Source organism: Gracilinanus agilis, chromosome 2, assembly GCF_016433145.1.
Source record: "Gracilinanus agilis isolate LMUSP501 chromosome 2, AgileGrace, whole genome shotgun sequence".
NCBI classification, from domain to species: Eukaryota; Metazoa; Chordata; class Mammalia; order Didelphimorphia; family Didelphidae; genus Gracilinanus; species Gracilinanus agilis.
In genome coordinates this window covers 36,336,160-36,348,838 of record NC_058131.1, presented here as the reverse complement: position 1 = coordinate 36,348,838, position 12,679 = coordinate 36,336,160, and the positions used below count along the sequence as shown (strand labels likewise).

At 41.6% G+C, this 12,679-nt stretch overlaps 1 gene segment (V, D, J or C); it reads right to left on the bottom strand.

Moving 5' to 3' along the window:
• Window positions 1-9,225, bottom strand: part of LOC123233170 — a 38,678-nt gene extending 29,453 nt beyond the window's left edge. The window contains 2 exon segments of the V gene segment in view: window positions 8,475-8,840; window positions 9,156-9,225. Coding sequence covers window positions 8,475-8,840; window positions 9,156-9,204 — 415 coding nt within the window.
• Between the last annotated feature and the right edge of the window lie 3,454 nt (window positions 9,226-12,679).

Genomic DNA, 12,679 nt, shown 5'->3' with positions numbered 1-12,679 from the left:
CCCCCCCCCCTCCCTGAACTGCCAAGCAATACAATCATGCAAAACATTTCCACATTCATTTTCGTAAGTGAATACTTTTATAAAACCAAAACACCGCAAAAGTAAACCCAAATAAACAAGTGATAAATCCTATGGTTCCATCTGCAATCTTACTCCAACAGTTCTTTCTCTGGGGATGGATAGCATTTTTTTTCACAAGTCCCTCAGAATTAGAACAAAGGCTTATTGTCCAGACTGCAGTTTATAAAGCTAGAAGTGTGTGTGATTGGGACACAAAAGGTGTCTTTAGGCAAGTCTAAGAAAATTACAAAAATAAGGCTTTCCCCCAAATTGGGATGTAGTGCTTATAGCAGGTGTCCTGGAAGGGGCTCAGACTCATTCTTACACATGGGGGGTACCCAGGGTCCCTCTTGGGCACACCTACGTATGCACGCATGGAAAAGGTGATTCGGAACCAGAGAGGGTTCAAACTGTGATTGGCCCTCTCCTAATACGCTCAGGCATATGGACGCTGTTTTCTCTGAGCTAGATCTGGAAGGGACTTTGGGGACATCGAATCTATCATTTAAAAAGGAAGAAACAGAGACTGAAGGTGATGCTGCTAGGATGCAGCAGGGCTGGGATTCGAACTTGGGACCTGAGCCCAGAACCCCAAGCCCGCCCCATCTCTCAACTCTAACCCGGGTTGTAGCTTCATTTAGAGGTCAAGTCCAAGTGCTCGCCAGCAAGAGAGAGGAACCCTTTCTGATCTTTTGACTCCGTCAACTCTCGGGGAGGAATCCGAATCGCGCACGCGCAGAGTGAGCCCTGCCCTACAATTTCTGGAATCCTTTGGAGGATCCTTGAGAAGGGACACAATAAACCAAGTCCCTCCAGAAAATGAATTGTGGGAAGTTCATTACCCAGTGTCGCGAGGCATTCTGGGAAGTGTAGTCCAGACGCTCATTCCTCGCAGAAGGTACTCCAGGCTGCGCAGGTTTAGTTCGGAAAGGATCCAAACCCGCTCATTTGGGTCAGTGTCGATCTGCTTGGGCTGGGAGAGTCGGATCAATAACCTCTGCCCAAGGGGCTTCTCCCAGGCTGATTACAGGCACCTAGCTGAGTGGCCAGGTGGGACGGACTCAGCACTTGGAGTCAGGAAGACCCGAGTTCAGGCACTTTCTAGTTGGGCCATTTCGGCCCCAACCGGCTATCGGGGTGTGTTGTCTACCAAAGGGGCACACTGATCCTTACACCACCTGGGGCTCTGAGGAGAGTGGGCGCAGGGGCTTTCAGGGTGGGCTACAAGTTTCATGGCGTCAGTTCCCACGCAGCATCTGCTGGTAGAACCCGGTATCAGCTGCGGCTGGGCAGGATCCTAAGGTGACGCCCGGCTTTCAGGTCCTCACAGATGCACCACGGGGCTACAGACCTCTGCCCTGCTCCCCAGGCGGCGAGAGCCAGTGTCTGTACGTATGCTGGCAAATGTGGCCACCAGGGGGCGCTCGAGACTTTAGTCTAGAAGCCGCGCGTCCTGCTGTCAATCACTCTTAGATTCAAGTTCCATGTGTATTCGTGCGCGCGCACGCGCGTGTAGGGATGCAGGCAAATGCAGCCACCAGAGGGCGTCCGAGGGTTTAGTCAAGCGAAGGCTCGTTCTGTTGTCCATCCCCAGCTAGTGCCAATCTCGCCATCGGACTCAGATTCTGTGTGTGTGTGCCCGTGTGCGCGCATGTATATCCGTACCTATAAAATCTCTCCAATCCGGTCCCTCCCAGAGACCAGATCACTTCCCTGGGAACTGTCCATCAATAGCCATTACACCTAGGCTAATTATCTTAGTCAGGAGGTTAACTGAGTGAGATAAATCAATAATAAAAAGTAATTTTAGAATCTCGTATCATCCCACTCAGATGGGGCAGAGCTTCACCCTCTTTGGATTCTGATTCAGGGCAAAATAGACGAAATACTTAAACGCTTATTACAGAGCCAGGTGGCTCAGTGGATAGAGAGTCAGGAACCCTCCCAACCCCCCCAAGGAGGTCCTGGGTTCTTCCTAGTTGAGAGACCCTGGGTAAGTCACTTAACCCCCATTGCTTAGCCCTTACTGTTCTTCTGTCTTGAGACTGATACTTAGTATTGATTCTGAGGCATAAGGTAAGGATTTTTAAAAGGATTTTTAAAAAAAGGCTAAATTTGCCTCTTTGTAACACCTAACCCTGTGGGGCTACATAGAGTCAATCTAATCTCTCTTCCACATGACAACAGTCTTTGGAGTACTTAAGGAGGGTTATTATGTCTCTTCTTTGACTGATACTTATATAACACAGACATGAATTTCTTCAGTCTTGACACTGATAGAGTACAGTGGGTCCATTATGTCCCCATTCCCAGAAGCAATGCTTCTCCTAATGAAGCCCAGGATCACAGTCACTGTTTTGGCTTTCATATCATCCTGCTGGCTTGTATAGAATATACAGCCCAGTAAGACAACAGTATCTTTTGCAGAACAGCTGACGGCTAGCTAGGCTCCTTCTTGAACTTGTAAAGATGCTTTTTTTGTACCCAAGTTTAAGTTATATTTTTATCTTTTCAACCTGATTCAGTATAATGTTCTAGACCCAAGGCAGGCCAAGTCTCACCCAGGGGCAATATCCAGTCAACTGCCTGTTTTTGTATGTACTGCAAGCTAAAGAATGGTTTTTACATTTAAAAATAAAGTGTTATTGCATTTTAAAATATTAAAACTAGTCTTACTTAGTTCCCCGGGCCATAAAAAAAGGTAGTTTCATAGTAACCTCTCCTTTAATCTGTTAAAGTCTGACATTATTGTGTGTTTGGAATTCAGGGAGGTGCCATTTAAAAGTATCTTACAAACTTCCTGTGGACATGTGGGGAACTTTGAGACTACATTCCCCGTGATCCAATGGGTTTCAGACAACGGAACCAACGTATAGCGCAGCTTAAATTCGGAGGGCGGGCTTGAGATGGGCTCTTTGCTACCTGAGCGCGGGCTCCCAGGGGACTGAGAGGAGTAGGGAAGGTATGGAAGAAAATGGCAGAGGCGGCAATTTGAATTTTTTGCAGGCGCGTGGTTGATTTATTCTATCAACATGGCTTTAATAAAACTAATTTCCCTTATAATATCTGCCTTCATCATTTTTAAAAATAACATTACCCTCCAGGGTATTGGCTATCCCTATAACTTTATGTCATCTGCATATTTGGTGAGTGGGCCATCTGTGGTGGGAGCAATCTTGTGGTATCTTATTGATTTTCCTTTTCAAATCTCACATGTAGATCAGGATAGTTTTATCTTCAAAAGTATTAAAACTATCTTTGAGGTTAAACTGGCTCAGGAGACTAAGGTTCTAGTGGCTTCTTAGTGATGTCACTTCAAAAAAGCCATAAGGATCTCCACTGGCATCCTGATGTATGATTGATGGACCACTATGGGCAACAAAGAAGCTGGGGAACTACTTTTTGTTGAATCAACATATTGTCCTTGTTGACTATCCTTCTCTGGCTGACTTAAGTAAAATCTCCTTCTGTTAAATGTGATTTTCTGTGTGTTTTATTTTATTCTAATATTGAATAACTTGAGGCACCAGGCCAGCCTGGTCAGCCTTGCCCTACTTCTACTCCATTTATTCATTGGTCAAAATCTCTGATAAAAATGTTAAACAGTTCCATGCCAAGCTTAGATCTGTGGGTCATTCCCTTGGAGACCTTCCACTACACTGACAGCATCACAATCATTCTTTGATCCACCCTCTAACCTTTTTTAAATCCTAATCATATCATCACATCCATGTCCCTCCATTTTCTCCACAAAAAAATCTGAAATACTAAAGTGTTCAAATAGTCTTGATAAACTCTGTCTTCAGCATGTCCTCCATCTAAGATTCTAATATTTCTGCCAAAAATGAAGTTAGTTTGATAAGACCTCTTATTGATGAAACCTGACTGGTTCTTTGTAATCACTTTCCTTTCTAGATTCTTATCTGCCCTCTCTTTTATGATCTAGTCTAGAATTTCCCTAGAAATATGATCAAGCTCACTTGCCTAGGGCTTGGAGACTATTGTCTTCTCTTAAAAAAAATTCAGGACCTTTGTCCTCTAACCTCATAGAACTTCTTTTGTTTTCCATGATCTTTTGGATCTCATGGACAGTGTGGTTCAGAAGTCATATTGGCCAGCCAGTTCTTTTAGGACTAGAGGATGTAGTTCACTTGGGTCAAGGGACTTGAATTTCTCAATGGCAACTGGGTGCACTCATAATCTCTTCATTTACTTTGGGTATCAATGTCCTATTAGCAATTTTCTTCTGCCTTTTGTTAAAGAGAAACGAGTGATCTGATTGTATGTAGAATATATCTCTATATCTATCTTTCTTTCTATCTCTGTCTCCTGGATCTTCTTGATAATTGATTGTATATGTGGATCATAGAGATAGTATAAATGCAGGAGGGATTGTGTGCTCAGGCCAAGCTGGCTATAGTTGTTGAGGGAGGAAACACACACTCCTCTCACAATTGCTATTGATGTAATGCATGCCTCTCCTCCCTGACAGGCTTAATTGACTAAGCTTGTCAGATGTTCCCTTCTAACAGTTTGCCCAGGTTAGGGACCCTTGAGAGGTTAGAAGGATGGTTAACCTCTCTAGGTCCCAACCTGAGGTTGGATTAGTTGTTGATAAGGCTATTGATTGGCTATTGGAAACATTGTTATCTGACTGCGTATTGATCTCCCCTTCCCAAGGGCTTAGGTATAATAACCACTCAGGAAAGGTACTTGTTGATAAAATACTATATTGAATCTATTAATGGGGTAAGGAAAACAAGGTAACAGGATTGAGGATCTGGGAACCCTATTGCTAACTGATTGGCTATTAATCTAATTGTTGTTCAAATCTGGAGATTGCTAGGCTTGTAGAAACTGGAGGTCTTCACCCTTTCACTAACTCTGACCTGACCTGGCCACAGCCAAGCCAGAGATTAGGGAAGGCTATTGATGTTGATGTTGATAGATGAATCAGTATACTCTCTCAGCTCTAATATCAATGGTTTTGATTGATCACTAGCTCTCTCTCAGTCAGATACAGGTTATAGGTCTCAGGCCTAACCTTTCCACCCTTCACCTCCCTCCGTCCCAAGTCCTTGCTCCAAGATGAGCCTGCTCAAATCTAAGCTCCCAACTGTTGTTCCTTGGGGGTATTTATAGGATGGGGCCAACTGATTTTTGCCCCTGGCTCACTGTATCTGGGAATATTCCAAATTCTCAACTGCTGGTCCTGTCATTTAAGGTGGCATCCATCTTGTCCCAGATAATGATTTTAACACTTTATAGCTCAGAAGTAATTTTTCTTGGTAGAGAAAAGAGAAGCAAAATACAAATGAACTTGAATTGCAAGTGACTTGTTTGGGAATTTACTTGGCCCATGGTGAGAGTGAAGTGTATGCCAAGGTCCAATACTTCTGGGTTGCTCATGTCTCTAGACTCTTGCTTCTCATGTGGCATACCCAATAGAGACACTCAGTCACAGTGAGAAAGATCCTCTCTGCTTTTCCCAAACCCCCATCTCTGACTGACCCCTTTCAATATGTCTAATAGGGAATGAAATAAATATTAGCTATCTACTCTGTGCCAGGCACTGTGCTATGCAATTTACAAATATTATCTCATTTGATGTTCACAATGACCCAATGAAGTAGGTTTTATCATAGTTGAGGAAACTGAAGCAGAGGGAAATTAAATGACGTACCCAGGGTCACACAGATAGGAAGTCTCAGAGACCAAATTTGAATGCAGGTCTTCCTGTCTCCAGGATTAGTGTTTTATCCACATGTATAATTGATATCATATTATGTTGCTTGCCTTCTCAAGGGATGAATGGAAGGAGAAAGAGAATTTGAAACTGAAAAAAAAGAATGCTAAAAATAAATGAATATGTAAGGAGCTACTGACAAAGAAGTAAGTCACTGGGCTTCCATGCTTTCGTTTGATAGTGATGCTACTGTTATAATTATGGGTGAGGTAGGTGATGCAGTGGATAGAACTCCAGGCCTAGAGTTAAGATGACTCATCTTCACGATTTCAAATCTGGCCTCAGACATTAGCTATGTGACTCTGGGCATGTCACTTAAACCTTTTTGCCTAAGTTTCCTCATTTGTAAAATTATCTGGAGAAGTAAATGGCAAACTACTATCTTTGCCAAGAAAACCCAAAATGGAATCACTAAGAGTTGGACGTGACTGAAAAACAACTCAACACCAATACTGTTTTAGTTTTAGAAATGCATGCCCTAAAAGATGATAGTTAACTCTGTTGTTTATTTTTGCCCAATTCTATGTGACTACATGGACTTTTATTTATGAGGTTTTCTTGGCAAAAATACTGGAATGGTCTGCCATTTACTTTTCTAGCGTGTCCTTGTTTTATGGATAAGTGAGGCAAAACAGGGTCAATTGACTTGCTCAAAGTCAAATAGCTAGCAAATGTCTCAGGCTAGATTTGAACTTCAATCTTTCTGATTCTAAGCCTAATAATGCTGTATCCACCAAATTACCTAGCTGATCAGTTGACTTCATACTGGTGGATAAAATCTCCCCAGTGGTCTCTATTAGGTCAGTCTCCTAGAACTGTTTCAAATGTAAGAACTTGTTTTTCTATGTGGTTTTAATATTTTAGGTCATCAGCAATATTTTTGCCATTGGAGATGGCAGGACTTAGAGATACATTCATAGTAAGCCTTTCATCTCACCCATTCCCAACTGAATGCAGCTGGGTGCTGCAGTGGATAAACCTTTAAACTTGGAATCAGGAAAACTTGAGTTCATATCATTCTTTAGACACTGACTAGCTGTGTTATCCTGGCTAAATCACTTAATCTTTACCTACCTCAGTTTACTCATTTGTAAAATAAGGACAATAATGCCATCTATATCTCAGGGTTGTTGTTAGGATAAATGCTCATCCCCACTCTCCCCTTCCAAGTGAGGCCTTTGTATTCTTGAATAGGGCAGGCTTGTGAGTTCAGAGCAATCCCAGCATCAGTTCTCAGTGCAGGGTCTCAACTTGTCTCTAGGGAGAAATAAGAATCTGCCCAGGACACCTAACTGTACGAGACTGGAGAAACCCTGGACACTGGGGAAACACAGTGTCAGCTCAGAACATAGTGAGGTAATTCTGTAAAAAAAAAAAAAAGGCAAAAATCCTATCATATCTAGACCCTGTAGTTTGAAAGTGTTTATGGTCTCTGAACACTGTCCCTGGCCTTGGTCTGATGTTCCTGGATGCATTTGAACTAATCAGCTTCACGCCAGCTACTTTCCTTGCTCTGGACCCAAGAAGGTCGGGTACATCCATGGTAAGACAGAGTCTTTGGCACAGGAAAGGACCTATCTAGATTTATCCTTGCCCTAAAGATTCCCATCAGACTGCAGTGGAAAAAGGATCTTTCCTGAGAATCTGGTCCCTTAGAATCCCCTGAACTCAGGCTTTTCTTCAAGGATACCATCCCACTCTTTTTTTTTTAAATTTAAACCCTTACCTCCTGTCTTAGATTCAATACTGTATATTGGTTACAGGGCAGAAGAGTGGTAAGGGCTAGGCAATGGGGTGAAGTGACTTGCCCACGGTCACACAGCTAGGAAGTGTATGAGGCCAGATTTGAACCTGGGACCTTCAATCTCTAGGCCTGACTCTCAATCCACTGAGTCACCCAGCTGACACCCTCTTCCCCCCACTCTTGAATTAGGCAGGATAGGGTGAAAACAGGGGAGAGCCTGGAAATAAGAAAACCCCTTTAACTCTTCTCACAGTGAGGGACCTTTGGTGCGTTGGAGTTGTTCAGGAAGGTATTTTTCTTGACTTCTCTGGTTTACAAAGCAGGATAAATGTGTGAAATGATGAGCAGAGATTATGAGAACAGTGAGAAGGACTGGCAGGAGAATAGGGAATAAACCTAACTGTAGATCTTTATCCTCAAAATCTTTCTCAAGAGAAGATTGAAACCCAGAGTAGAGGAAGGAGTTCTAAGCTCAGAAGATTCCTACTTCCTCTCTATAGATAAGAGGATAGAATTTGGGAGTTTGGAGTTAGAAGGATTCAAATATCACCTTATATACTTGGTAATTGTGTGATTCTGACCAAGTCACTCTCTGAGCCTCAGTTTCCTCATATGTAAAATTGGGTTGGGGGAGGAGTTGAACTCAGTGACATGGAAGGTCCTTTCTTTGATCTAAATCTTTGATCCTATGATTCTCCTTCAATCAAGAGAATCTGATCAGGAGCATTTACACGGGGAGAATAGTCACATTCCTTATGAGCCAGAATGGCTCTAGCCTTTTCTTCTGGTTTGGCTCTTATCATGGAACGCTGGACAGCCTAGAAAGACTCAATGAATGCCAAAGAAAGGTAGAGATGCTGCATTTAAACAGCCCCCACAACAGGTTCTGAGGAAGGGGAAGTAGCTGAGGTATTGGAGCTTTACTGCTTATCTGGCCTGAGCCTTGGGAGGTTTTTGTTCGAGAATATATCACTGTGTAAGGAAACTTAAAATTCTGCAGACAGTAATAGACTGCAGCATCCTCAGGCTCCAGGCTGCTGATGCTGAGAGTGAAATCTGTCCCAGACCTGCTGCCACTGAACCGGTCTGGCACTCCAGATGCCAGATTGGTAGCCCAGTAGATGAGGCGCCTGGGTGCTTGGCCAGGCTTCTGCTGGAACCAGTATAAGAGGTCGTCACCATCACTGTATGTAATACTCTCACTGGCCCTGCAGTTCATGGTGACTCTCTCTCCTGGACTTGCAGACAGAGAGGATGGAGACTGTGTCAGCACAACCTTGCCATAGGAACCTGAAAGGAAAAAATAGAAATATATGGACATCCCAGTCAAATCTTACATAAGAAAAGATGTTTTTAAACTGATGAAGCTCCAAATCAGCTTTATCAGCTGTAAAAGGGAGTCACTGCTTTTTTCAGAGAGACATTACAGTGTCTGCGAACCAGGGCTGTGCTTGTAAGCCCGTATCAGGCAGTGCTGGGGCTAAGACTTACTTTCTAACTGAATCCTTACTCAGAATCCTTACTTCCTTTTGAAGGAGGGTCACAATGACTTTAACCATTAACACTGACTCTTGGAAACCTGTCCCATCCTCTGGTATGTCTTACCCTGCACCCAGAGTGCCAGTAGCCAGAGAAGATGGGCCAGAGGGATCATTCTGTCACTTGAACACCTGTAGGCAGACCTCTGGGTTGAGAGTGAGACAGATGGAGGCAGAAAGATATTTATATCTGGCGTTATGCTTGTGAAAGGTCCCTTGGGTACTCATATGCAAAGGAAGCCCTAGGTCACAGGGCTCCATCCAGGGACTCCAGATGCCAGGCTAAGACAGCTTGGCAGAGAGTAACCATGTGTTGTGAGATTCATTTTACTTTATTTGCTATTGTGACTTTGTATATCTCTGCCTTGTGTGCCTCGTCTGATCTAGTATGATTGTACCAGGCCGTGATGGATCCACAGAATGTCTTCTCTGTGTCTCTTAGAGAAGGCTAGATTTCTGAAGCCTTTAGAGAGAGCTCTAACCCCCTCAGAATCCTGGGGTGATGTTAAAGGAGACAGGAGATCACAGTTGGTAGGTATCTGAATTTAGTTTTAAATTCTTCCTCACTACTTCTCCCCTTAATGGAGAAGGAAGGATAAAAGGATACCATGAATGTCTCTAGCTGAGCTTGGGCAGGTCTTAGAGGAGAGTCCAAGACAGCCATGCTGAAAATCTCTTACTAAAGTGACTTTTGGACTGCTCTATTACAAAAATGAATTATATGGAAATAGGTTTTGAGTAATAACACATGTACAACCCAGTGGAATAGCTTGTCAGCTCCGGGAGGGGGAAAGGAAGAGGGGAGGGAGACAAAATGAATCATGTAACCTTGGAAAAATATTTAAAAATAAATAAAATTTTAAAAAGTTACTTTTGTTTTCCTGGGTGCTGGTGAGACAGAGGGTACATCTATCCCATTCTCAGACATGAGGTCAGCACTGATGACTGAGTGAATCTTTGCATTAGGGCTGAGAATCCTTGGAAAGAATCATACAGTATAATCTGAAAGGAGAGTTTTTGCTGGTCCTAGGAGGAAGCTTATTGCCTTCTCTTATTATTGCCTTTTCTTAAAGTGTTGGAGAAAACCTATGGACTTTGAGTTGAAAGACATGGCATCAGCTGCTTTTCTCTTGAGCAAGAGATAGTATTTCAGATGAGTCAGAAATTGGAGGCATCTGAGTGTCCAGGAGAGCAATTTCTGGGAGACATTATTCTTCTATATGAGTCAATATGCTGAACAACAGTCAACTGGCTGAACAACGTCTAGTAGAGACTATTAGAACAATGAGGAGAAAGGTGCAGGAGTACAGGGATCAAGATCTTCACTAGAAAACTTCCTGTATTTTTGGAGGTGTCAGTCCCCCCTCTCTCTATGTATCCTAACCACAAGTGTTTCCCATGTGGATGCCCTTTTAGATGCATCTCCTAGTTAGCTACTTTCCTTATGAAAATGCCTCTCCATGATATGCTAGGTTGGACCACAAATGTTTTGTTCATGTGCATGTATGTGTGTGTGTGTTCTTCCATGTGAGATTCCTATGAATGAGCATTTTCTCCAGTAATTCCTAGGTATGTTTGTGTAAGAGTGGGTGCCAGATTTAGTGGGAAAGGGATTTCTTCCCTAAACTTAAATGATTTCATTGTGTCCTTTGAGGAATTTTGCTTGGTTTTGACTTATGGGTGTCAAAAGGAGATAGTCTGTTGAAGGAAAGTCTTCATTGTATCATTGTTCTTAATGGCTCCAATGCTTGTGACAAATCAAATACAATGAATAATAATAATGAAAGCTTGTATTTTGGGTACCTTTTAGTCAACTGTGTGACTGTAAAGATGTGATGCTATTTGTGAAAGACCATTTAATACTTATATCTTCATCAGGGATGGCCTCAAAAACATGCCAATCATTTTCATATAGATTTCATAGAGAGGCAAAAGAAAGTATTTGTGTCATTGGTTACAGATACTATCTCGTGATGTTTTCCATTAGCAATAGTGCTCGTGTTTTTTTGTGTTTGGAATCTTTTTCTCTTTTAGACATCACAAGACTCCTAAAAGTCCTAAATATTGTTCTACCTACAGTGGAGACCTCCTGTCTATCCTTGGTCTGCTCCAGCTCACTTTTTTCATATATTTTTTTTAGTCTCCTTTTCTTGTAAAACAACTGGGGACCCATCAGTATCACAAACCAAATGTGGTGGCTCCACTATCATTACTAAAGAAAATAGTTTGTGGTAAAAATCTTGGCAGTTTTTTTCCATTTGTAATTCTCCTGCCAGTTTCATCCTAAAAGTTCTTGAGATAACTTGGCTTAACTGGGTCTTACACTAGTAAAACTCTTTTCCCCTCCAGTACTTATCAGTGTTTTAGGATATAATACTGCTCCAACATAAGATAATACACACACACACACACATGCTTTTTATAAGCCTTGAGTTGGCCTTGATGTGCTATAGTTTGTTCTTTAGTAAGAAATCAAGTACTTGTGAGTTGAGGCTTTTCTTTCTAGGTTCTTTAGTAATATTGGTGATTGCTTTACAATCCTTATAATTTCACAGGCCGTGATGATAGTTCATGCTTTTTATCTGTTTCTCATTTTTTTTTTTACCATCAATAGCTTGCTTAAGTATATAAAATCTGAGCTGTTTTCATTGCGCTACACAACTTCTAATTTTATTTTTCTTAAAATTAGAAATTGATTTTCTTTTAGTGACTGTGAAGTGGTGCAGTAGATATAGATCGCTAGGCCTACAGTCAGGAAGAGCTAAATTCAAATCTGACTTTAGACATTTGCTAGTTGCATGATCCTGGGCAATTCACTTTAACCACTGTCTGCCTCAGTTTCCTCAACTGTAAAATGGAGATAATAATAGCACCTACCTCTCATAGTTATTGTGAAGATCAAATGAGGTAATGTTTGTAAAGTATTTAGCCTGGTACATAATAGATGCTTACTAAATGCCAGTTTCCTTCCTTCCTCTCTTCTTCACTTTCTCCAACTTTTCTTCTTTCCTTCCTTTGTTCTTTCTTTCAAACAAGTCAATGTTCTGCCAACTGTCAGCTCAAATAGTCGATTCAGAAATTGCTTCTATGCTTTGTATCTAATTGGTTCCATTCTTTTTTTCCAATTAACAAGCATCAATTAATTAATTATTTATAATTATATATTACATAATTGTTATACTTCTTTATTAGTAATTATTAATTAATCAAAGCCAAGTGCTGTTAGATGCTGGAGATAAAAACACAAAAATAAATGTCTCTGCCCTCAAGAAACTAATATTTGTTACAATGAAATTACATTTCACTATCAATGGAAATGATAATGGTGGCAGTAATGTTGAAGAAGAAAAAAATTGTTATGACTCTAAAGTCTGCCACACTCTCCTGAAGTTAAATAAACTTTGACATTTCCCACCTCTATGCCTTTGGTTATACTATTTATTTACCTTTCCTATAATAAAAGATTTCTTACTACCTTTTTAGAGCTAACTAATATTGAATTTTCCCTCTTATAATTTCTTTGACCATGTCCCATAATGCTTTCTCTGAGCTCTTCTAACACTTTCTCTCAGTATGACCCATACATTTTAT